The 21,188-nt window shown below is 40.7% G+C and overlaps 1 protein-coding gene across 1 annotated transcript in view; it reads left to right on the top strand.

The window, feature by feature from the left end:
• The window catches only part of LOC102289919 (neural-cadherin), a 107,844-nt gene extending 86,904 nt beyond the window's left edge, over positions 1-20,940 (top strand). Inside the window, exons 24-33 of the mRNA XM_005930317.3 lie at positions 303-430; positions 774-901; positions 3,049-3,172; positions 4,981-5,164; positions 5,382-5,548; positions 7,767-8,031; positions 8,525-8,708; positions 11,832-12,079; positions 17,272-17,426; positions 18,861-20,940. Coding sequence (XP_005930379.1) covers positions 303-430; positions 774-901; positions 3,049-3,172; positions 4,981-5,164; positions 5,382-5,548; positions 7,767-8,031; positions 8,525-8,708; positions 11,832-12,079; positions 17,272-17,426; positions 18,861-19,427 — 2,150 coding nt within the window. The 3' untranslated portion in view covers positions 19,428-20,940. The remainder of the gene's footprint in view (positions 1-302; positions 431-773; positions 902-3,048; positions 3,173-4,980; positions 5,165-5,381; positions 5,549-7,766; positions 8,032-8,524; positions 8,709-11,831; positions 12,080-17,271; positions 17,427-18,860) is intronic.
• Positions 20,941-21,188: the final 248 nt, after the last annotated feature.

The raw sequence follows: 21,188 nt of genomic DNA, 5'->3' as shown, positions 1-21,188 counted from the left end.
ATTCCGTTGTACAGCTCGGCTTTGTTACTGTATCGTCACCCTCCTTTTTGGTTCACACTGTGTTTTTGTTTTGAAGTGAGATGCTTTCATACATCCCTTGGGTTTTTCCTGTGTCTACACAAACTGGTTATTTGCATCTTGCATTTTTTTCTGCCTGTTTTGTTTGTTTGTGATGCATTTCATCACAGTTTTTTATTCACTCCGCCTTTAGATTTTTAAAATGTAATATTCTGCATTTTTTTTTTAGTTTTATGCTGATTTTTAGACTAGTTGATGTAAATGCTCATCATTATCTTCCTCAGAGCTGATTGGAGGGACGCCTAGCCTGAAAATTAACCATGGTTCTGGGACCTTGGTGCTCCAGTTAACAAATAATGTCGGGGTGGCTGATAGACGCTGGCATCGCCTCGATGTGAGGAGCAACAGTAAAGTAAGACATGCACATTCAAGCCAAATCCCTCTGCATGTATTCCCCATTTTCTTCCTGAGTACGCAGAAGACATCAGATTATAATACATATCGTTAGCTTCATAGCATAAGTGCCTAAGTCATTTTTTGGTCAAATTGAGATTTTTGCCTAACTTTACTCCCCTACCACTGCTGCATCATCCTGTCCGTCTGCCTACGAAAACACAAAAAAATGACTTAGGCACTTATGCTATGAAGCTAACGATATACACCACAGTTTTAAGAGAGTGCCAGGCAGCAGTACACTCACACATCTACACATAAATTAGAGATGACCTCTCTCTTCACTCTTGCCCAATTTAAAGGAAGTGCGCTTTACTCTGGATCGATGTTCCACTGCAATTGTCATGGAGACAGAAGGCGTAGACTCGTGGGCAATGACAGAGGACCGCTCATCCTGTGAAATCCGAGGAGTCACACCCAACAGGGGAAAGTAAGATCAATATTTAAATAAAGAAAGTGTGACCAATGCTGCACATTATAACAAATCAAGTGGTTCCTTTGAATTTTGAAGGGAGCCAGTTTTAATAAGACACCACTGATAAATAATGAGATAATCAATTAATCTGTTATAATTTACCGTACACACAAGTGCACACACAGAAAAATACAATAGCTGCACTTGTTTAACTTGTTTAACAGTTGGGCATTGTAATTTCTCAGGGGAAATTTGCCTAAATGCTAATTATTCATTCTGTTTGCTGGTCTTAAACCCAAAACTCTGCCTGACCCATGGGACGGTGTCTAAATGCCCAGTGTTTCCACAGGACTAAATAGTTCTCTAGCAACAGCAGCAGTAGTTTACAATACTATTAAAAAAATCAAAAAATGCACACAATTGTTGATAGAGGGTTTTTTATGCCGTGCCAAATCACAACAGCAGGCAGCTCAAGATGCTTAATGCTGTAAGTTAAGGACCTTATTTAAAAAAAGCAATGAGACATTGTCCTATGAGCCAGTACTTGGTGACAGTAGGGAGGAAAAACTACCTTTTAACAGGAAGATGTCTCCACCAAAACCAAGCTTCTATTGACATTGTTTGGGAGGTGACTGAAATGATAAGGATGTTTGTACATCATGTCAACACTGCTTGGAAATGTCTTATTGGAAACCAGAGACCAGCTTTAGTAGATAAAGGCTGATCTTTGCTTGCCGGCAAACTCATAGCATTTTAATGTTGGATTCTTAGTTTACTATGAAAGTGCCATTTGTAATACATCCTTTGCTTTGACTAATAATAAAAATAATAAATAAATAATTTAAACCATTGCTATCAAAATCAAAATTGCTGCTGATTTATTTTCTATTCATACTCAGTTAAATGTTTCAGATTCAATATCTTAGCAGGAAAAATGACAAATCGGGCAGCTCATGTTTCATTTACTCAGGAAGAATGAGTCTAGCTCCCGTCACATTCAAGCAGAATTCCAACCGGCTTTGTCCAAGCTGGCAGTAATTGCTCTCACGACTGGCATTTCTGCATGCTGCAGTCTGTTTACATTTTTCCATCATGTTTCATTGCTCTGATTAGTTTTATGTCTATCAGATTGTATCCTGAGGCATTTTGGTCTGTGCCCATTGGACACACATCACTTGGAAATCAGACTAATTGCATTTATGCAACAATTTAAAAACTTCATTTACAGTCTGTTTTTTCTCTATTTCTGCAAAATAAATAAAACATTAAAACAATACGTTTATGTCTGGTATGTGATGCTGCAGTCATGCAAAACCTTTAGTCTTCATGCTGCATAAATAATATCAGAAATTGTGTTTATGCACGAGCATTATTTGTAAATGAGATCAGATAGTGACTCAGACTAGTCTGAGTTCAGAGCGTTCAATTTCTCTGTGTACCAAGCAGGCCTCTCTGGAGGAGGGGAGCTGTTGATAAAAGCCTCAGATATAATCCTTAAAATGCCAAACTAATCTTTCACTATGTTTCTGTTAATAGTGGCGCTCGCTTTGTCACAGCTATACATTTGTCCCCTCCCCCCTATCGCGGCCTTGGCTTGCCACTGTGCTCATTATTATGTTGTGTAATTAAGCTGTGAGCTTCTGAAGTTAACAATGCACATCAGAGCTATACTGCTGCTATTGCTGGTAATAACCTCTAAATTTTGTGAACCTTTAAGAAGCATTTAACTGTGTGTGTTGTGACTTGTATAGGGAACATTAATAGTTACGACATTTGCAGGTCAGATACCAGGTTAACAAGCTAAAATGATCACTTTGTACATCTCGTTTTGAAAATACCACCAGTATTATAGAATATTAGTTAGCATATTAGTTGGTTGTTTCAGGCAAATGTAATTGACCCATCATGCATATTTTAAAAATAATAGAAAAGGAACAATTTGTTGTCTAAAGATGTAAAGGTGATGAAAGCCTCAGAAAGATTCAGAATCATCTGTGAATCTCTACCATGAAAGGCCAATGTGCTGTGTATGCATTGGTTTGACTGCTGTGTCCTTCGTTATATTGAGAGCTGTGTTTTTAATTGTAGCCTTGAGAACGTACTGTGCCTGGTTCCTTTTCTTCTGCTCGATTTCTTCAGTTTTTGTTCTGCATGCGTTTCAGGTATTTCAATGGAAGTCATGTTCTGCAGCTCGGAGGGATCAATGAGAACATGTCATATGAATATCCCCAGCTACAGCACAAACACTATACTGGATGTATAAGGAACCTGCGTGTGGACAGCAAGGTAAAGTCTGGAGCAGGTCAAGATTACCACATATGCATTACCATGAAGCCTTTTTATAAAGCTGGTTGGGTAGATGGGTGAATAGACTACTGCACTGTACCTCTTATTGTTTACCTGTTCGGATGACAGGCCGTGTAGGTGATGGAGGTCTCCACTTCAATAAGAATGTAAATGTGACCTCAAGGTAGTGCGGGGAAACCTTATGAATGTTGATGTTGGTTACTTATCCCTTTTTCTTCTGGTGTCTCTGTCTTTAAAATGTAAATGTACCAGTAATGATCAAGAATGTTATCAGTATTATACTCTGTAATGCTTTATCATGTATTAGATGATAGTTCATCTAAATGTATTTGCCTTACACACATGCTGCATTGCTTAATTAGTAAACGAATAGTTTGCAAACTATAAAGTAATAATGTGCAAAGTAACATTTATTACTACGGGCGATTTTAGAGTAACCTATCCCCACTAACTGCTATTTCTTTGGAGGCTAGAGCAACCGGAGTGAACCTACACAAACACAGGGAGAACATGCAAACTACACACCTGATGGTGGAATTGAACTTGGGACCTTCTTGTTGTAAGGCAGTAGTGCTAACCACAGTGCCACCATACTTCCCCATGCTGTGCAGTATTTAATACTGTATTGGAAGCACTTTTGAATTGTTACCAGAAGTACATGGAATCAGTACAGATAACAGCTGCTACTACAGTAATGACAACACTAACCCGTGACTGTAACCACTTTTATACTGAAAGAATTTACACCCTTTCATTTGCCGCTGAAAGTGCAGCGCCTTCATTTTAATGCAGCCAACGCTTTTGTCTGCAGAAATAAGACACCGTGCCTGCCACCTAAATCCAGGTGTCAAGTACATCTTTTATTGATCAGTGTGACATGATTCAGGATTTTCTGTGCTTTAGCAACAGTTCTACAGCATTTATGTGTTGCATAGTACCTCTGATTATATTTGTAGCTCTTGCTAACCATTAGTGTAAAAACTAACACTTTTAAGAAAGCTAAGATTTAAGATATTATTTGATAGGTTTGTAGCTTGAACCTATTCGCTGGAACGTTGAAGACAATATAATTACACAGCAAAGCAAGACACAAGGCACCAAAGTTCTCTGGTTTACTCATGCATGAGGGAGACCTGCCTAGAGCCAAGTGCCGTCCCACCACTTGACCTCCATCAGACTCTCAGCCAGGCTCCCCATAGCACTCCTTTTATTGTGGTTACATGAATATGCATAGGGTCATTAACATATAGCATCTTACATAGGTATACATGTGAACAAAGAATACTGTGTGTGTGTGTGGGGTCAGAGTGTGACCCCATAAACGACTTCCCTTAACCTGCTGGTCTGGAAAATCCAACAGTTCATCTAAACAAAAAGCACTTAGACTAGAACAGACGTAGCTACGTTAATCCTACCATAAAACAATAAGAGAAGGTACGACCTCTCTCGTGCTCCCAGGATGTGGGTGTGCATTCTAGTGTGGAATACACACCAAGCCTTTGCAGCCTGTTAAAGATCACAGTCCTATCACTACACAATTGATTATACACCTCTAAGCATATATGGTTAAATATTTCTAATCAACAATACAAAACCTAACATTATTAAACAATTAACAAATCAAATGTAAAGCTATAGTATCCTTCATTCATTTATGGTAATAACACAAAGTTCTTTGCAGTCATGTTTCTTTTCATCCCATCCACTAGAACTACAAGGACAGATACCTCCAACGTTGCTGTATTTTCACTATCTTCACATTTTTCTCCTCTTATTCTTACATTCAGCTATATGACCTTGGTTCCCCTGCTGAATCCTCCAACACATTGCCAGGCTGCACTCTCATTGATGACCACTGCGCCAGCCTGGAGCAGCTTTCCCCTTGTGGCAAGAGGGGTCACTGTCATGGGGACTGGGGCTCTTTAAGCTGCCTGTGTGAAAAAGGCTTTACAGGGCCACAGTGCGATCAAGGTACGCATGCCGGATACGTGACGTTTTCAGTCAGTTTTACATCTAAAACTTTGCAAAGTGTACAAACCAATTTGGAAAGTTGCTGCTGTGGGAAGATAACCTTGCCTTACATAAAGTGTTTTTGCAGAGCAGCATGCTCTTGCTGTGATAACCTCGTGTATTTCCCTTATGACAGTTGAATTAATTGAACAAGCTTTGTGTGTTTTTGATTGACAAGTGGCTCGAGAGTTCTCCTTTGACGGCCGGAGCCACATTCAGTTCCACCTTCTTTGGTCCCTACCGGCGCGACAGACTAGTGTCGAGGTTGGGGTGCGAACACGTGCAGCCACCGGCGTTATCCTCAGCCTGCTTTCCCAGGAGCAGAACGAATACCTGCGTTTAGAGGTGAGTCATGACCGGTCACTCCCCTCAACCTTGACAGCCATGATTGTCTTGTTTATGAGCTTTAAAATGATGATTAGGACCCAGACAATGATTGCTGAAAATGCTTGTCAAACTAAGAGTGATTAATACCAGGGTTTGAGACATAGGGGTGGATACAGAGGGGGCTGGTGATTGACATATGTATGTTCTCAAAAAGGCCTTTCAGTAAGTCGGCAGAATGCTCCTATTGAGAGATTGCTATTTTAAAAAATGATGCCTCTTCTGTTCAGGCTTATTTCTGCCTTTGGTTAATATTTGAAGCACAATTTAGGGTGGCAAGAGAACAACGATGTGTACTGTAATAGGCAGAGGTCAGATCCCTCGCTCTGAGCTTTAGGGTTTCAACACAGCTTAGTTCAAGTGGGCAGCTCAAAGTGATGACTGCATACATGCTGCTGCTGTGCCACGGCAAGGGTGGAAAGGTGCTCACACCGAGTCAAGTCTGCTTCTCTTTGCCAAACCTCCATAATAGCATGCCTCTCTTGCCTGAGTGGATATGAAGCCAGTGTTTGTTGTCAAAGCCTTCTGTCTCACTCACTGACAGGCCAACTGTGAACAGCACCTGGAAGTAAACATCTCTGTTAGGGCTGCCACTTTTGGTGAACTCACAGGTCACCTGTTTGCAGTGAACCTGTCACCGTTTTTATGGTTTCCACACCACTGGTCTGTCTTTGAAAACATGCTTGTTATTTGTCCGACAGCATTGTTTAAAGAATCAAATCTTGTTCTTTGGGTCTTTACACTACACGACGAGAAACAGTGTTGTCCTCTTCCCTTGCCGCCGTGCAGCGGTGACAGGAAAAGGAAAATGCTGTAGCCTTTACTGTATGTGGGCTGTGAAGCCTCTCCGTGAAACCCTCTCTGGAGCTGAATTGGTGAGCTGTATAAAGTATCTGATGTCTGTCTGCAGCGGCACACTGAAACATTTTCAGCCCAGTTGTCTCAAAGCTCTTAGAAACACTTGAGCACCATCCTGGTGTGTTTTCTGACAACAAACTCTAATTTAAAGGGCTGCCTCTCTGCCCTTTTTTCTTAAGGGTAGATATGGAATAGAGTGCACACTGAATAAATAACCACACTTTCACACAAAGGTTACGAGGGGCTAGCTGGGTATAAACAGCATGTACCTCTCCAAGGAGTATGGAGGCTCTTTAAAGAAAACATTTATCTAATGCACTCTGCAAAGAAGCTTTTTTGGGGGGGCAGTAACAAACATGAACCGCAATACTGTCAAAGATCATCACACCCCTCCGAAACAGTAAAACTTTAAAACTCTGACATTTTTATTATTGAATGGGATTTGAAATGTGAAGGTTCAGGCATTAGACATTTGCTTGAAGATTTTGTGCTAAGTGGTGATTGCGTAGATCTCTGGGGGCTCTGCAGAAAGTTTGTGTAATCTGATTTTTCTCCTTTTAAGTATCGATTGAGTCCTTTGCTCATTTTTGTTGCGGACTTGAGGGCAGGATGAGGCAATAGGGAGCGCACAGTCAGCCTTTACTTTGTGCATGTGTGTGTGTTTGACCAGTAGGTGAGGCACATTTGAGATACTCATGCTGAGGGAGCAATAGTTAATGCTGGCTGCGCTGAATGTGAATTATCTTGCCCCACTGTTTCCAATTAAGCTGTGGACATGTACAAGCTGCAGTTGCGGGAGCCGCTCATTGGTTGAGTCCATTCTGCTCGCTCATCCTTAACTGCTGAAGATAATTGTTGTTTCTTGTATACCTTCCCTTCGGGATGATTCTGGCCTCCGCCATGCAGCGATGTGTACGGCATCTCTGAAAAGCATCATGGCTGCAAAATTGCTGAATTAATTTTTACCACTGAAACGTTCACGACATTTTTCTGGCTAGTCCACCAAGGAGAGTCTACTTGTCCAGATAGTTAAATTTCACAACCCAACCTTTTCCACATCGTGGGAACTGGCCTAATTCTTATGATATTGTTATGCTCACAATCTGTTTTTGCCCATCAACACAGCACAGTACGGCAGGAATCCAGTTAGTATTTGTGTCACCTCATTTCACAGTTTGAGTCACACTCTTGAAGTTTACACTAACATAAAGAAGTGCTCAAAAATGACCAGCTTTTTAGACAAAAGCCTTAAAGTCTCCAGTAGCAGAGTTTTGTTGCTTCCTCATCAGAATCTTAAATTAAGCATTACTATGCTTTTTAGGTTTTTCAGGGTCATCTGGCTGTTTTCTACAACCTTGGAGATGGAGACTATAACATCACACTGCCTTACCATCGCCTGGATGATGGAGACTGGCATGAGTTGGAGCTGTACCGATATGGGAGAGAGTTCACCCTGCGACTTGACAGAGGCGGAGGACGGCGAGAGGTAACGGCCTCACCTGGACAAAGTCGGGAGATCATCATTGACCCCGCTGTGGTGATGCTCGGAAACTCTTTTCCCTCAGGACATAACAGGAGCTTTGTGGGTAGGTTGCTCTGCAGCTGTCTTTGAAAGAATAAGATAAACGAGTGGAGAAAAATCTGATAATGAATAATTTATGAATGACTTAGTGGTCAAACAGGTATTTACTGGTACTGGTGTGTTGATGCTGTGGTTTCCAGCAGATGAGAGAAGTGAGTCAGTGGCATTGGTGTGTATTTAAGTAATGTGTTGAACCTCGTGCTTCCAACTGTGAGCAAACTAGCCAGCAAAGAGGAAAATATCCATAAATAAAAGCCTATGATGACAACCTGGCCTGAGGCTGTTCATGTGTTTGCCTGTGTGAGAGCATGTCTGAGCACTGGTTTGCAGATGTTTTTGTGCCTTAATGCAAGTGTGTCTGTTTATTTGACTTTAAACCCCTGCCACAGAGTAAATGTGTGTCTATAAAAGATTTTGCCTGAGGACTGGTTTTGTGCTTCTTTTGGATTTGTAAACAATTTTTTTCTTCTTCCTTCTCTTTTTCCTTTTTACACTAGGTTGCTTACGGGATTTGAGGTTTAATGGCCGCTCCATCTCCCTGGATGAGGAGCAGCCTTCAGAGGGGATTCAGGTGGTCACTTCACAGGGGGTCTCTGTCGGCTGTGCTTCAGATGCCTGCAGGAAGCACCACTGCTCCCCTCCCTTGGTCTGCGTGGACCTCTGGAGACACCATGAGTGCAGGTGCAGCAAATTTACAGAATAAAAAACCTGAACTAAAACTAAGAAGGAGACAGAAGAGTCCGAAATACAATACCTCAAACTCAGGCACACAACCCCAGGGTTCATGACAAACTAAGGGAGCCAGAGCACACGTGCATTTTTAAAGCACAAGCAACTACTGTTGTGTTTAAGTGTATAAGTCTTAATATTGTTTGTTATATAGGACTGGAAGCTCAGTGCTGACATTACAAATTTTATTACAAGTTGATGGTGTTGTGAATTCCTTGTGTATTGATATATGAGTTATTGGTGCCACATTCTATAGTCTCATTAAAATGCCAGCTTTCAGGGTTCTGTTCATGGTTATAGATTTTTTATAGGTTTTTCAGTTTATCCTGGCTCCCCTGTGTTCCCTGTGTCTTATTCTGTAGTCTCCCATCTTGTTTTTAGTTTTCCCGTCTTGTCTCTCGTGCTTTCTCTTTAGTTTGACTTTACCTGTTTTACCATCACGGATTACTTCAGCTGTGTCTCATTACCCTGATTTAGTTTAGGCGTGTTTAGTTCCCTGACTGTGTTTCGTGTGCTCAGTGTGTGTGTGTGTATATAAGCCCAGTCTGTTCTTGCTTCTTTTAATACTGCCTTGTGTTTCATGGAGCTATTTAGATCCTTTTGTTTTCTATTAGATTTTTGCATCTCATGGACTTTGGTTTCAAACTCAAATAAGGGTCAGTTTTATATTCACCTGTTCAGCCTTAGAGTCTGCATTTGGATCCTCATTCCTCAGTCTGTGACATAGTCTGCATGATAAAGTATCCTTGTGCAAGATACTGAACCCTAAGTTGCCCTGTAGCCATCCATTGGGGTTCGTTGTCTGAATGTTAGACAAAATCTGGGCACAGAAAAAAGCACTTGTCTGTGTAGGTTCTCAGTCATCCAGGTCATGGTTGTTTTAAGAGCTTGAAAAGAAGGTGATTAGACTTCAAGTTTTTTTTAAGACATTTCAACTCTCATCCAAGAGACTTGTTCAGTTTTAGTGGAGAGTCGCTAGTTTTTAAACTCTAGTGGGCATTGTCCCTTAGAACGTTGTCATTGACCCACTATTATTCATGTGTATAATCACATGAGGTTTGAAATACTCCTCTTTCAAACCATCTGTAACCATTATCCTCTAAGTACAGATGAGTCTTGTATCGCAAGATTCGGCTGTACATCTGCACTCAGAGTACAAAGGTCACTCTTTCAAGGAGGCCAGTGTTCACATTTTGGGCCGTGAAGACAGATTGCAAGAAGACGTCTGTGTCCACTGCGAAAAGCCATCATTGAACAGAGGTGACTGCTTATTAAAAAAGCTGTCAGCCACCTACAATGTAGTCTTGACATGATCGCGCAGGTTCTCAGTCATTTATGGACGACCAAGTAGTTGAAAAAGAAAGCAACTTAAATAAGTCTTGAGCTCACATCTTGTGTCAAGTGACCTAAACGGGTCACATGATACAAGGTCTCACAGTAGTTTCACCTGAAATCTCTGGTGGTAACGACCTATATGAATGTGTATATGAGGGTTATAGTAAGAAAGCACTTTGAGTGCTCAGATCTAGTAGAAAAGAGCTATATGAGTGCAGTTTGTTTAAATGTACATTTTGCTATTCATTATAAACAAGGTATGGTGGTCAGGTTTTAAAGGAGCAAACTTCCAGAGGCCATCTATGACAGGATTAGGAAATATTTCAATTTGTTAACTAAATGTCAAGAGGAACAGCATTCGATCCAAGGGCCACAGAGCTCCCCTTTAAGTTAAGCAGAAATACCATGCACAGTTAGTATACCTTATGTGATGTCACATATGTAATGTCTTGTATGCAAAGTATGAAGAGTAATGTGGCAACGCACATGAATGGCTTGTTTTTGTATAAATGGTCTCTGTTATCAGGACGGCTTTCACAGTGGACAAAGGCTTTACATGTTTCAGCAAGTGCTGTTATTGTCCTCGGTCGGCTTCACTAACTGCTTCTACATAAGCCATCTGCGACTGCCGAGCTCATTCAGCATGAGCTGACCTGGTCACACATGGCTTCCTACACAATAAGTACTTGATGTGTTATTGTTTATCGCACTGTTCGTAGGTTGTTCTTTATGTGACAACATAAGTATTTATCAAAGCTACCAAATAATAAAAAAAGTTAAGAATAGATCTAACTTTATTTATGAAGCACTTTTCAGAAACATCATTGCAAAGTGATGTACACTGCGATATATATTTTAAAAAAAAATCAATATATTCCAATATACTGGAACACGCCACTTAAGCACATAGAAAAATAACAATAGATAAAAAGCAGAGAAAAAAATATTACATTTACGTCAACATAATAATACAACGATTTTTGTGGACTTTTGAAAAGAAGCAATTAAAAACATTCCAACACTGTGCTAATTTCAGATCATTCTTGACATTAGACACTTACCATGACAAACATGCTCACTTGTTCGCTTGGCTCTGTTAAGTGCCTTAATAAGCCATGACAGTGAATCATAACACAGAGAGTTATTCTAGTGCAAACTCCATTTTTATGTATACACTTGAAGTCAAAGCGTCCACCAGATGGCAGCTATTTTAAGAGCATGCCCGTTATACTGTGTGTCTAATAGCGTGTGAACGTGAGAGAATAGTGTATAACAGCAGTGACAGTCAGGGCCTCGGCTGCACCTTTAAACTCTGCAGGACGACTAAATTTCCCGGCTGTGATTTTGAAACTTACAGCCAGTGGGGACTTTGACATCCATATTCTGTGATTGCTGCAGTGCCTCAGGATACAAACCAGTGAGAGAAGCAGGGGGTAGGGGTGAATGATATTCAGGGGATATTTTGTACAAATATACAGAGGAACCACTACTGCAAAGCCAATCTTAGCTTCTCAATTTCTTTTACTGTTTTTTTCCCCCCTCTCCAGTTACAGTCGACACTGTAACCTTCAAAGAGCATATCTTTGAATCTGATATAAGAGGTGTAACTCTTCAGGGTATTATTTTTACACTGTCAGCTTAGGTCTCATAACTCTGTGGAGTGCAGTGCTCTTTTTTTATCTGACAGCTTCCCAAGTGTTTCTTGTCTCAGCATTACACTGCTGTGTCTTCTCCGTGCAGATGCCCCCCAGGCCATATAACCAAAGAGAGCTCTTTGGGAAAAGTTTGCGTCTACACACTCTGTGCCAGCCGGCCTTGTCGCCACGGCACCTGCGTGGCTCACTCTCCATCCCGATACTCGTGCCGCTGCAGTGAGGGATACCGGGGCCGGCACTGCGAGGTGACGCTTGCCATGTTCCATGAAGACAGCAACAGCCTCAGCCTGAGCTCCATGTTCGCCATCAGTATCTGTGTCATGGCCTTTCTAGGTAGCTATGTCGACTATGTCCTCTTCTACCTGTGGTAACCCAACACTCAACATCTCTGCTCAGTTTTTGTATGTTTTTTGTTCCGCTTTTTTTGTCTGAGGTGTTTCTTTTCATTTGTTGTATTCTTTTATTTCTGTTTGTTGTTGTCACGCTTTAATTATCACATCACGTTATGGTTTTATCTGTAACATCCACTGTTTTATTAGTTTTTCACCCAGGTTTGGTCCTGTGAAATCTATTCACACACATATCTTGTAGTGTTATTGATCTCTTGAGTTGTGCCAGGATGTGATTTCTCCATGGGTGGTTGGTGAAAACATGAAACAAATATCTGCAGTGGAAGAGAAGCGGGGAGAGAAACACTGTATGTCGTATTTTGTGATTCATGGGGAAGCTGTAAGATTCCTTGGAGAAAAGGGGCGTTTCTTTATGTGTTTTTCTATATTTCTCATCACACCTGTATTCCCTGTCTCTCCCAATGTTATTCTCTGACTTCAGGAGTCAATTTCACTCTCAGCCTTACTTTTTATCTTTCCATCTTATTTTATATCCCACCATCCACTCATTTTACCCCTTGATGGGTTTTTTTATCCATTTCTGCCCATACTTTTCCGTGCATTACTGTTTTCCCAAGTCAACCCTAATATGGCCAAAGTGTGCACTTCACTGTAATATACAGCATGTGGAGCTGTAATGAGAATCGCACACAACAGGCAAAACTTTAGGAGGTTGATTCAACAGTAAAGGTTTGATTTAGGCAAAAAAAAAAAACATACTTAAATTCTGTTAAAAGCTGTCAAAGTTTCCAGAATCACTCTCAGGCTTAAGGTTTAAACTGGGCTTAGAGTCACAGAATTACACATTAAAGCAAAATTTTGAGTTGGATGAGTGAGTGTGTATATTGGGCAAATAAATATGTGCATTTTGCACATAATTTTATAATCTAGAGATTGTTACTTTTCACATGAAGTCTCATACATACATGCATTTTGGCCTTGCAATTCTTATTTTATAGGTTTTTCAATTTTGTTACATCAATTAGGCAAAAATGTCACACAACAGGTTGGATGGTAACCTAACTCTAACCCTACAGATATGCATGTCGTATAAAAGATTCAAAATATGAGCAATATTATACTTTAATTACACTGATACTAGAAAAAATGAACACGTAACCTCAAAATCCTGCTTTGTAAAAAGTAAGGTTTTAGAAAATATTTTACGAGAAAGACAGACTTGTCAAGGTTTGGGTGATGAAGTGTGTGAGCCTTCATTGAAAGACCTTCCCTTTGAAGACTCATCTGGTGATCTGTGGTTGCGCTCTGACATTTGAGGGGTCATAAGTTTAAAAATGTATACCAGAGAAGAGCCACTGACTGCTTTGTATGTGAGGAGCAGAATCTTAAAATCAATAATCATAAGATGAGGGCGATGCTCGCTTTTCTTTGTGCCTGTTGAGAACTGAGCTGCTCCGTTCTGACATTTTCATGTTCGTGATTGATGTCTGAGTACATGCATTATTAAATTGGGGCAGTATAAATACATATATGGAAAACCTTTCCTAGCCATGTATTAGGTTTACTTTTTTTTTTTTTTTTAGTTTTTAAAAACAGAAAATATGCATTCGTTTTGTTTAGGTGCAGAACCTTCAGTGATGATCAGTTTTAAAGGTGAAAGCCAACAGTCAAGAAATGAAAGCTATACCTTTTGACTCCAGAAGAAGGTACAAGTGTGAGTCTGTTTAGAATGGCAGATAATTTAATTCCTTTCTATCACTAGACTAGTATGAAGCCTATAAAGAAGCACAAAAGAACATTCAGAGTGAAAAAGACACAAGATAATTTGAGTATTGGTAGACATTGTGTTTGTTTTCTTTGTCAATCATAAACTGATTGTTTACTCTATGAAATGGCAGAAGCTGAAAATACAGAACATCTATCGATGTGTCGAAAGACGAATGAGAGAGAGGCTAAAATGAACCGGGGAAACAGCTTGATCAGCCATCAAAACTGATCAACAAATTCATTATTCAACTAATGTTTCAGCTCTAGACTTGAAGCAGTTAAGTACTGATGGCATTGGCCCGCTTGTATAAGCAGTCTAATAAAGCTGCATGGTTGATGGTCTCATAAGCTGTGTTAAGATCTAATAGAATCAAGATTCAATATCTTCCCACATCTGCTGCCAGCGGGGCCTTTTTAAATGCGTATGCATTGATATCTCGCCAATTGTGTCAAAAAAGAAGGACGATTGCATTAATTCATGGTTAATGTTTAGGAAAGGAATGAGTTAACGGCATTACTTTAAGGGTTTCTAACTAAGGAACTATGTTTGTTTCTGCTACTCACAAAGCTAAACACATGCCCGTGTGTGTATGTAGCAGTAGTCACTTCTCTCTATAGCGCCACGTTGCTATTTATGAGTCTTTCTGTCACATACAGGCTTATAAAACGCTCGGGCAATTCAATACACTGTCCCTGCCGCTATAACTAACTTCGTGTTCCCTCCAGGGCATGTGGCTAGTATTGGGACATCAGTTATTCTGACACACGAGAGTGAAACATACAAAGCAGTCTTCAATATTTGATAATGAATTCAAAGATGATGAAGTGTGGCCTTGGCATCTATCATGAAAATTCATGTGTTGCTTGCATGCTAACTAAAAGAAGTCCATTTGAAATAGCTTGTCCACTGTTGCAGCGGAGGCATTTATATTCAAGGCTCAAACTTTTCACCTCACCAAGAATTACAAACTGTTCCTTAATGCAATTCAGATTAGAGTAGCACTCTTTGGTGAGCGTAATTACATTTTCGCACCTTAAAAAACCACACACTATAAACTAAAATAAATCTTTCACTAAAACATAATGAAGAAAAAAGAGAAATCGGCCGTCTTGGCTGAACGTGGAAGCAAAATTAATCCAGTTTTTGAGTCAGAGAACAGCTGTTTGTACTGTATGTAGTTGTTTAATGATGACCCCCATCACCACAATAACACACTCGCATACAGCACGCTCTGCACTAAGTGAGACCACTAGCTGGGTGCTAAATTAAAGGGGGACTCCTACTCTGCCTCAACATGCATTAAAAGTTAAAATGATCATTCATTATTAAGTTTTACATAAGCCATCACAAGCTTACAGAATGTGAGTTCAGTGTGTGTTATTGACAGAGCCAGATGAGCCAATGTCTGACCAATCCTCATTAATCCAGCATCAGATCTGACGTTCTGTTTCTTGATGAATAGCAGAAATTAGCTACCCATATGGGCTCTGGCTGCCAAACGATCTTGTAAAGTGCCTGTCCTTTTCATCCCCTGAAACTTTTATAAATAAATTATTTTTTTTCCAACTCCTTCTCATCTCTCACCTGTCTCATTTCCTTCTGCTCGGTCGTCACTTTTCTTTTCTCCCTCGTCTTCCGCTGATGTTTCATCTGTCTCGGAGCTCATTTTTCCCTCATTAACCTCAGACTGGAGCTACAGCGAAAGGGTTAACTGTTGTCGTTTACTCCATACTCATTCATAATGCACGGTCCGATCGAGGCTAACATCATAATACCCTGGTCATAGTAATGGTTAGAGGGCAAAGAGGCAGCAGTGGTGTTATGGATTGATGAATGAGTGCGATGGTTGTTCTCCACCCTGAGTGATATTGATCTCACTGGAGTTTAGCTGCGCACACCCATATAACTTGAGGCAGTAGTGGCTGCAGGTGTAGGGGGAAGGCAGCCTCGGTGTGTGTGGGTGGGCGGTGTGGTCAGTGTTTACCTGTTAGCAGTTGGGTGTGTGTTTGTGTGATGGAGGGAGTGTTCTTAAGCTCCACTGCGCTGCGTATCGAACTCCTCCCCTCCAGAGATTCTTTTCATATCAATTCAGGTGATTTTGAGGGTTGAGCGCGGGCCTGCAGGCAGCACCTCAGAGCAGGTAATTCTCGAGGCGAGGGGCTCAAGCTGCCGTCTGGTTGGTGCCGGGCCTTATCAAAATTCTGATGTTTTCTGCAAGGGTACTCTGGCGTAACAGTGAAGGAGCCAGGTCAGCTGATCAATACCGCTCTCCCCTCTACCCCATACTGAGGAGGTTCAGCTGAGGATCGAGGGAGGGGGATGCTTGCAGACTCTATTTTTCTATCTAACATGAGTGCAGAACAGAAGCAGAAAAGTGTAGCAGAAGAAATAAGAAGTTGGTGGAGACTAGCTCGCGGGACTTGTTTTTGTCTTTGTTTGTGAGTACCTTTTAGCGTGACCCCCGATGAGTCGTTGCCGCATTATTCTCTTTCGAAGCAATTACTTGAAAAATCCAGACTAATGTGATTACCCCGCATTTCTCAGAAGATTTCCAATTAAACTGATACTTGACTCACACCATATAAACTATTCTAGTTGAAATGGATCCCATCTCATGTGAGAGATAAAAGCCAAGGCTAGGCAGAGGCCAGAGAGGGACTGAAAAACAGGAACACTGAGAGACTTAATGAGTGAGGAATGGAAAAGGAAAGACAGAGGCAAGCGCCAATATATAGAGACCAAAAAAACGTACACAGATAAAAAGGGGGAGTCAAGTTGCGAACTAGTAAAAACAGATAGCGAGAAAGGAAAAAAGAGAAAGAGAAGGATGGCAGATGGGAGAAAAATATTGGTTGAGATTAATGGACTTTAAAGGTCAGTCCAGCATGTTGTATAATTCAGCACACAATAGCTGTGATTGATGTGTATGCTTTAGGACCTTTCTTTTTCGGCTCCCGCTGCATTCCTCTCAGAGTTCTTCCGAGCCACTGAGGCTTTGAGTTTAAGCTGGGAGGAGTACAAATTCAGTTAATAGGTTTCTGAGGAACTGCGGTCTTTGATAAGACAGGAAACAGAGGCAACATCAAAGGGAATATAGGTAGAAAGGTGGTGCCTCCGTTTGCACGTATGTTTTATTAGTATGTCCTAACTGTAGTCAGTGCAGCTAACAGGCCTTACGGGACAAGTCAGTGTGATGCAAAATGTATTTACAGTCATGTATTATGAGTCTGCGTTACTTATTTATTTGTAATTAAATTATATCCTGACTGCAGTCATGTATTTCCTAGGACCTCCTAACTTTGTCGATTACATATGCAGCCAAAGCCGTGCTTTTTCAGCTCAGGAGTTCATGCTAATTATGTGACAGTGCTCCCTGCTGCGTTAACCTGCTCTCTGGCACCCCTCAGTGTTGATGCTGGGCCTGTTTCTCTACTCCTGCTGGAGGAGACACAAGGGCCTAAAGGAGGGTGTGTACCATGTGTCTGCGCATCACGGCGAGTGGGAGGACATCCGAGAGAATGTGCTCAACTACGACGAGGAAGGTGGAGGAGAGCAAGATCAGGTAAACGTAAATGCATTCTGACACAGAGAGTAAATAACAACCAAACTTACATAGAGAACTTATTTAAGTTCTTATTTCCAGGGTTATGTTGATAACATTAAGATATATTATTTTAAAATATATATGAACAGAAATAAAACTTCAACACTGGATGGAGAATATTTGTTGGTGTTTTGAGATAAAAATCTACATTTGCAAGATAAAGCAGTTGGATTTAGGAAGTATTTATTCTCCTTTAACAGCAACAACCATGTTATGCGTGATTTTGTGATGTCCAAGATCAAGTCTTTCCAAAACCTGATTTTTCTTCTTTTCTAAATAATTAGGTTTTAGATTTTGTGTGTGTGCTTTGGATCATCCCCCATCATCACTTAAGCTTCGGGTAGTGTGCCGCTGCCCCTACATTCTATTTAAAAGAAATCTTGGTATCATTTTTAATTCACCGTTCAGGCGCTCGATGGAATAACACTTCCAAACAGGATGTTCCCTCCTCTGTACTTCACAGCTGGGACGTAGTTTCAGTGTTGGTGTCCAGTGCTTTTTTTAATAATTTTTTTATCTTAAAAACTATGGTAAAAATGTTGTGGAGCATTTATGTGCACAGGTGCAGCTCTAGACTTGAGAGATGGTGCAGTGTCTTTTTGGAGAGCTGTAATTTTCTTTGTAGTGTGCTTCCAGCAGCAGCACTTATTCAGTGTTTTTCTTGTAGCAAACACCTGTACATGTCAGTCCCATTTTTTTGAGTGATATTTTCTTAATTGGAGAACCTAACAGCAAAAATTTGAAAGAATATTTGAAGAAATTAGAACAGAGGTTCACTTTTTTTTTTTCAAGCCTGCGCTTTGACTAATTTATCTGTTTCTTAGAAATGAGGAGCACAAAATTTGTGTTTTATCCTCAGATTGTGGGGTTTTTTCTGTTGTTTTTTTTAGTGTTGTGGTTTATTATTTTGTATAATCGTGACCTAGATAAAGATTCAGCTATATCGTGTGAGTCATAGTCAAGAAATCTTGTTAGTCTCAATTCACAAACTATTTCTTGGAACCGCAAATTGCCTGGAGTATAGAATTGTGAGTCAATTAGCAGAAATTAAGAACGTAGATACCAATAGCTGTTAACGCCTCAGTTTTAATAGTGCTTGTAGTAGCAGTTTCCTCTTTCTGCAATTAGATAATTAATTACTTGGCTGATCAATGGTCATGTTGTTGCCAACATCTCTTCTTACATGCTGGATCTTTGTCTCAGTCTTAGGAATGGGTTAATTAGCTAGCAGAGGCATTAGCTGAGCTGCACAGCTCAGATTAATGTGGTGTGCCAGTGTTGTTTTTCATTATCTCTTAAACTCCCAAAAAAAGGATTACACAAGAGGAAAACCGTATCTGTTCTTCTCTTCTTTCTTTTCATTCCCTTCTTCTCTCTGTGTTGGTCTCTCAGAATGCCTTTAACATGGTGGAGCTACAGCGCTCCCTCCAGCCAAGCCCAGCACAGTCACTCCGATATAGTTATCCTCAAAGCATCATCTCTTACCCGCAGACTAAGCCCACCCAGGACAACAACAAAAATGGCACGTCTAATGGAAATGGCAGTGCCGCGATTGCTCTACGTCTGGCAATTCCTCCTTCAGAGACAGAAACCTTGCCGTCCCCTCTGACCTTCCGCCGCTCCCAGAAAACCCTGTCCTTCTCCAGCCAGGACTTGGCCCGCTACCTGTGTGAGGTCATCAGGGACATGGATCACCCTGAGGATCTCGGCACTATGACCACACCACGCCGTCCTGCAGGAAAGGAGCGCGGCCTCGCGGGTGTGCGCTCTCTCAGCTCCCTAAGTGCAACTCAGGGTTCAGAAGTCAGACTTCAGGCAGCCCAGAGCACTCGGCTGGACAGGTTCAAAAACCTCCGAGCTGTGGTTAGTGATTTAAGAAGAGACTCCAAGACTCCGGAGGGCCAGAGAGACAAACTGAAGGAGAGCAGGGGGCAGCCGAACTGCGAGAAAAGCGGATGAGGTTGCACTCACAGAAACAGAACTGAAAGTTGCAAAGAAAAGCAACGGGAATCAAAAGTCGTTGGTTGAAATCCAAAGGGAGATAATTAAATGTGATATACTTTGAGACTGGGAGGTTTGGTCTCTGTGAAGTCTGCTATAAATGTACTGTATTGATGAAACTTTGAACATTTATGTTCTTTGATATGAACCATGTTTACCAATGAATGATCAGATGTGATGTATTGTTTACTTGGCATTGCACTGTACAGTATTTACTCTGCAGAAAGCACTTTTTGGAAGCACTCTGTGTCAAAACTACTCATGTCATAAAACTCATAAGAGTAACGTCTGAAAGCAAGACTCCAAATGAGTTTCCTGTGAGATTACTTTTCTTTGCTGTCAATGACTCATGAAATTAATTATGTGAAAAAAACGATTTTGTTTCATTTGTATTATCTATTTCCTTTTCAATAAATGAATATCTTTGATAATATTTCAAAGTTGCTCTCATTCAAATACGAGTTCATAATTAGTGAGGCTCAAGTTTTCAGCTTTTGAAGTTGAAGCTAACTTTCATCATCACTGAAGTAACACATAGGTACGATCTTTCCTTTATTCCAGGTTTTATTTAGATGATGATGAGGCTGGAACAGCTGTTCTTGTCTTATTCAGCTAACTATTACCAGCAACTGGGGCCTCTGATGAGAAAAACAAAGTCAATTTCAGGATTAATCATTCATGTCCAGAGCCTATAGCCTCCTGACCTGAGCTTCTGGGAGTCTCCAGAACTCAAAGTGCGGGGGTCCCAGCAGGCAGCTCTACATCATACTTAATTGGCCTGCATTACTGGAGTTAAACAACTGTGACACTGGAGCAAGCCGCTGGGGAAGCGCACAGAGCTGCTGCTTGGGCCTGATGTTCCTGTCTGTCGGCACACCTACATAATGCATCATGCAAAGAGATATGAGAGGTTCAGAGGGCGGGTTTGACTCCCCGTAAGTCTCTAAAAAGCTTTACTTGTTTTGTAGTCAGTCTGAAACCAGCGAACCAGACACACGAAATACCAGATATCTCTGCCTAAACTTAAAGATCATTGTTGCATGTTACATACGTGTAATGCTACATGTTTTTCTCTGTGTTAATATTATTATTGCTAAATTGCACTTGCTCTACTTTTCACTCATGTCTAAGATAAATGCATTGCATGAATGCACACTGCCATCTATTGGCAGGCTACTGGCAAAACTTTTCCCATAAACAACATCTCATTATTTTCAGTATGAGCTGTTGTTTCTGATTCAGTTCATTTCTGCAGAGCACGCAGGTTGATTTCCGAGGAATGGGTATTTCTATTCTGGAATCATGATTCACAGTTTAGCCCTGATAATATTCCACTTATTAAAAGTCGGTCAAGAACTGAAATGTTTACATTTACATGTAAACGTAAACATTTCAGTTTCACTCCTTCAGTAAGTATACCCACTTAGACAGTTAAATATAATTACCAGATAATTTTGGATTTTAAAAAAGCTAAATAGAACTTGGCTTCTGACCCTCTTTCAGCATTTTTTATCATCACAAATTAACTTCCAAGACTCCGAGTCTCCAAACACCTCAGTGTTGGTGCCTGCTGTTGAACAGATGCGACATCCCTGTAGGTTTTGTTTGAGACTGAAAATGAGGTTTTTAAAAATGTTGCCTTGCTCCCAAAACTACTTTTTTATTTTGCTTTTATTTATTTACTTTACCAAAAAACAACAACATTATCTTTCCATTAAT

The sequence above is a fragment of the Haplochromis burtoni genome, unplaced genomic scaffold (assembly GCF_018398535.1).
Source record: "Haplochromis burtoni strain Fernald_Lab_line unplaced genomic scaffold, NCSU_Asbu1 Contig_127, whole genome shotgun sequence".
Classification (NCBI taxonomy): domain Eukaryota; kingdom Metazoa; phylum Chordata; class Actinopteri; order Cichliformes; family Cichlidae; genus Haplochromis; species Haplochromis burtoni.
Note: the sequence above shows the minus strand (reverse complement) of the source record. Positions and strands in the feature narration are given on the sequence as shown.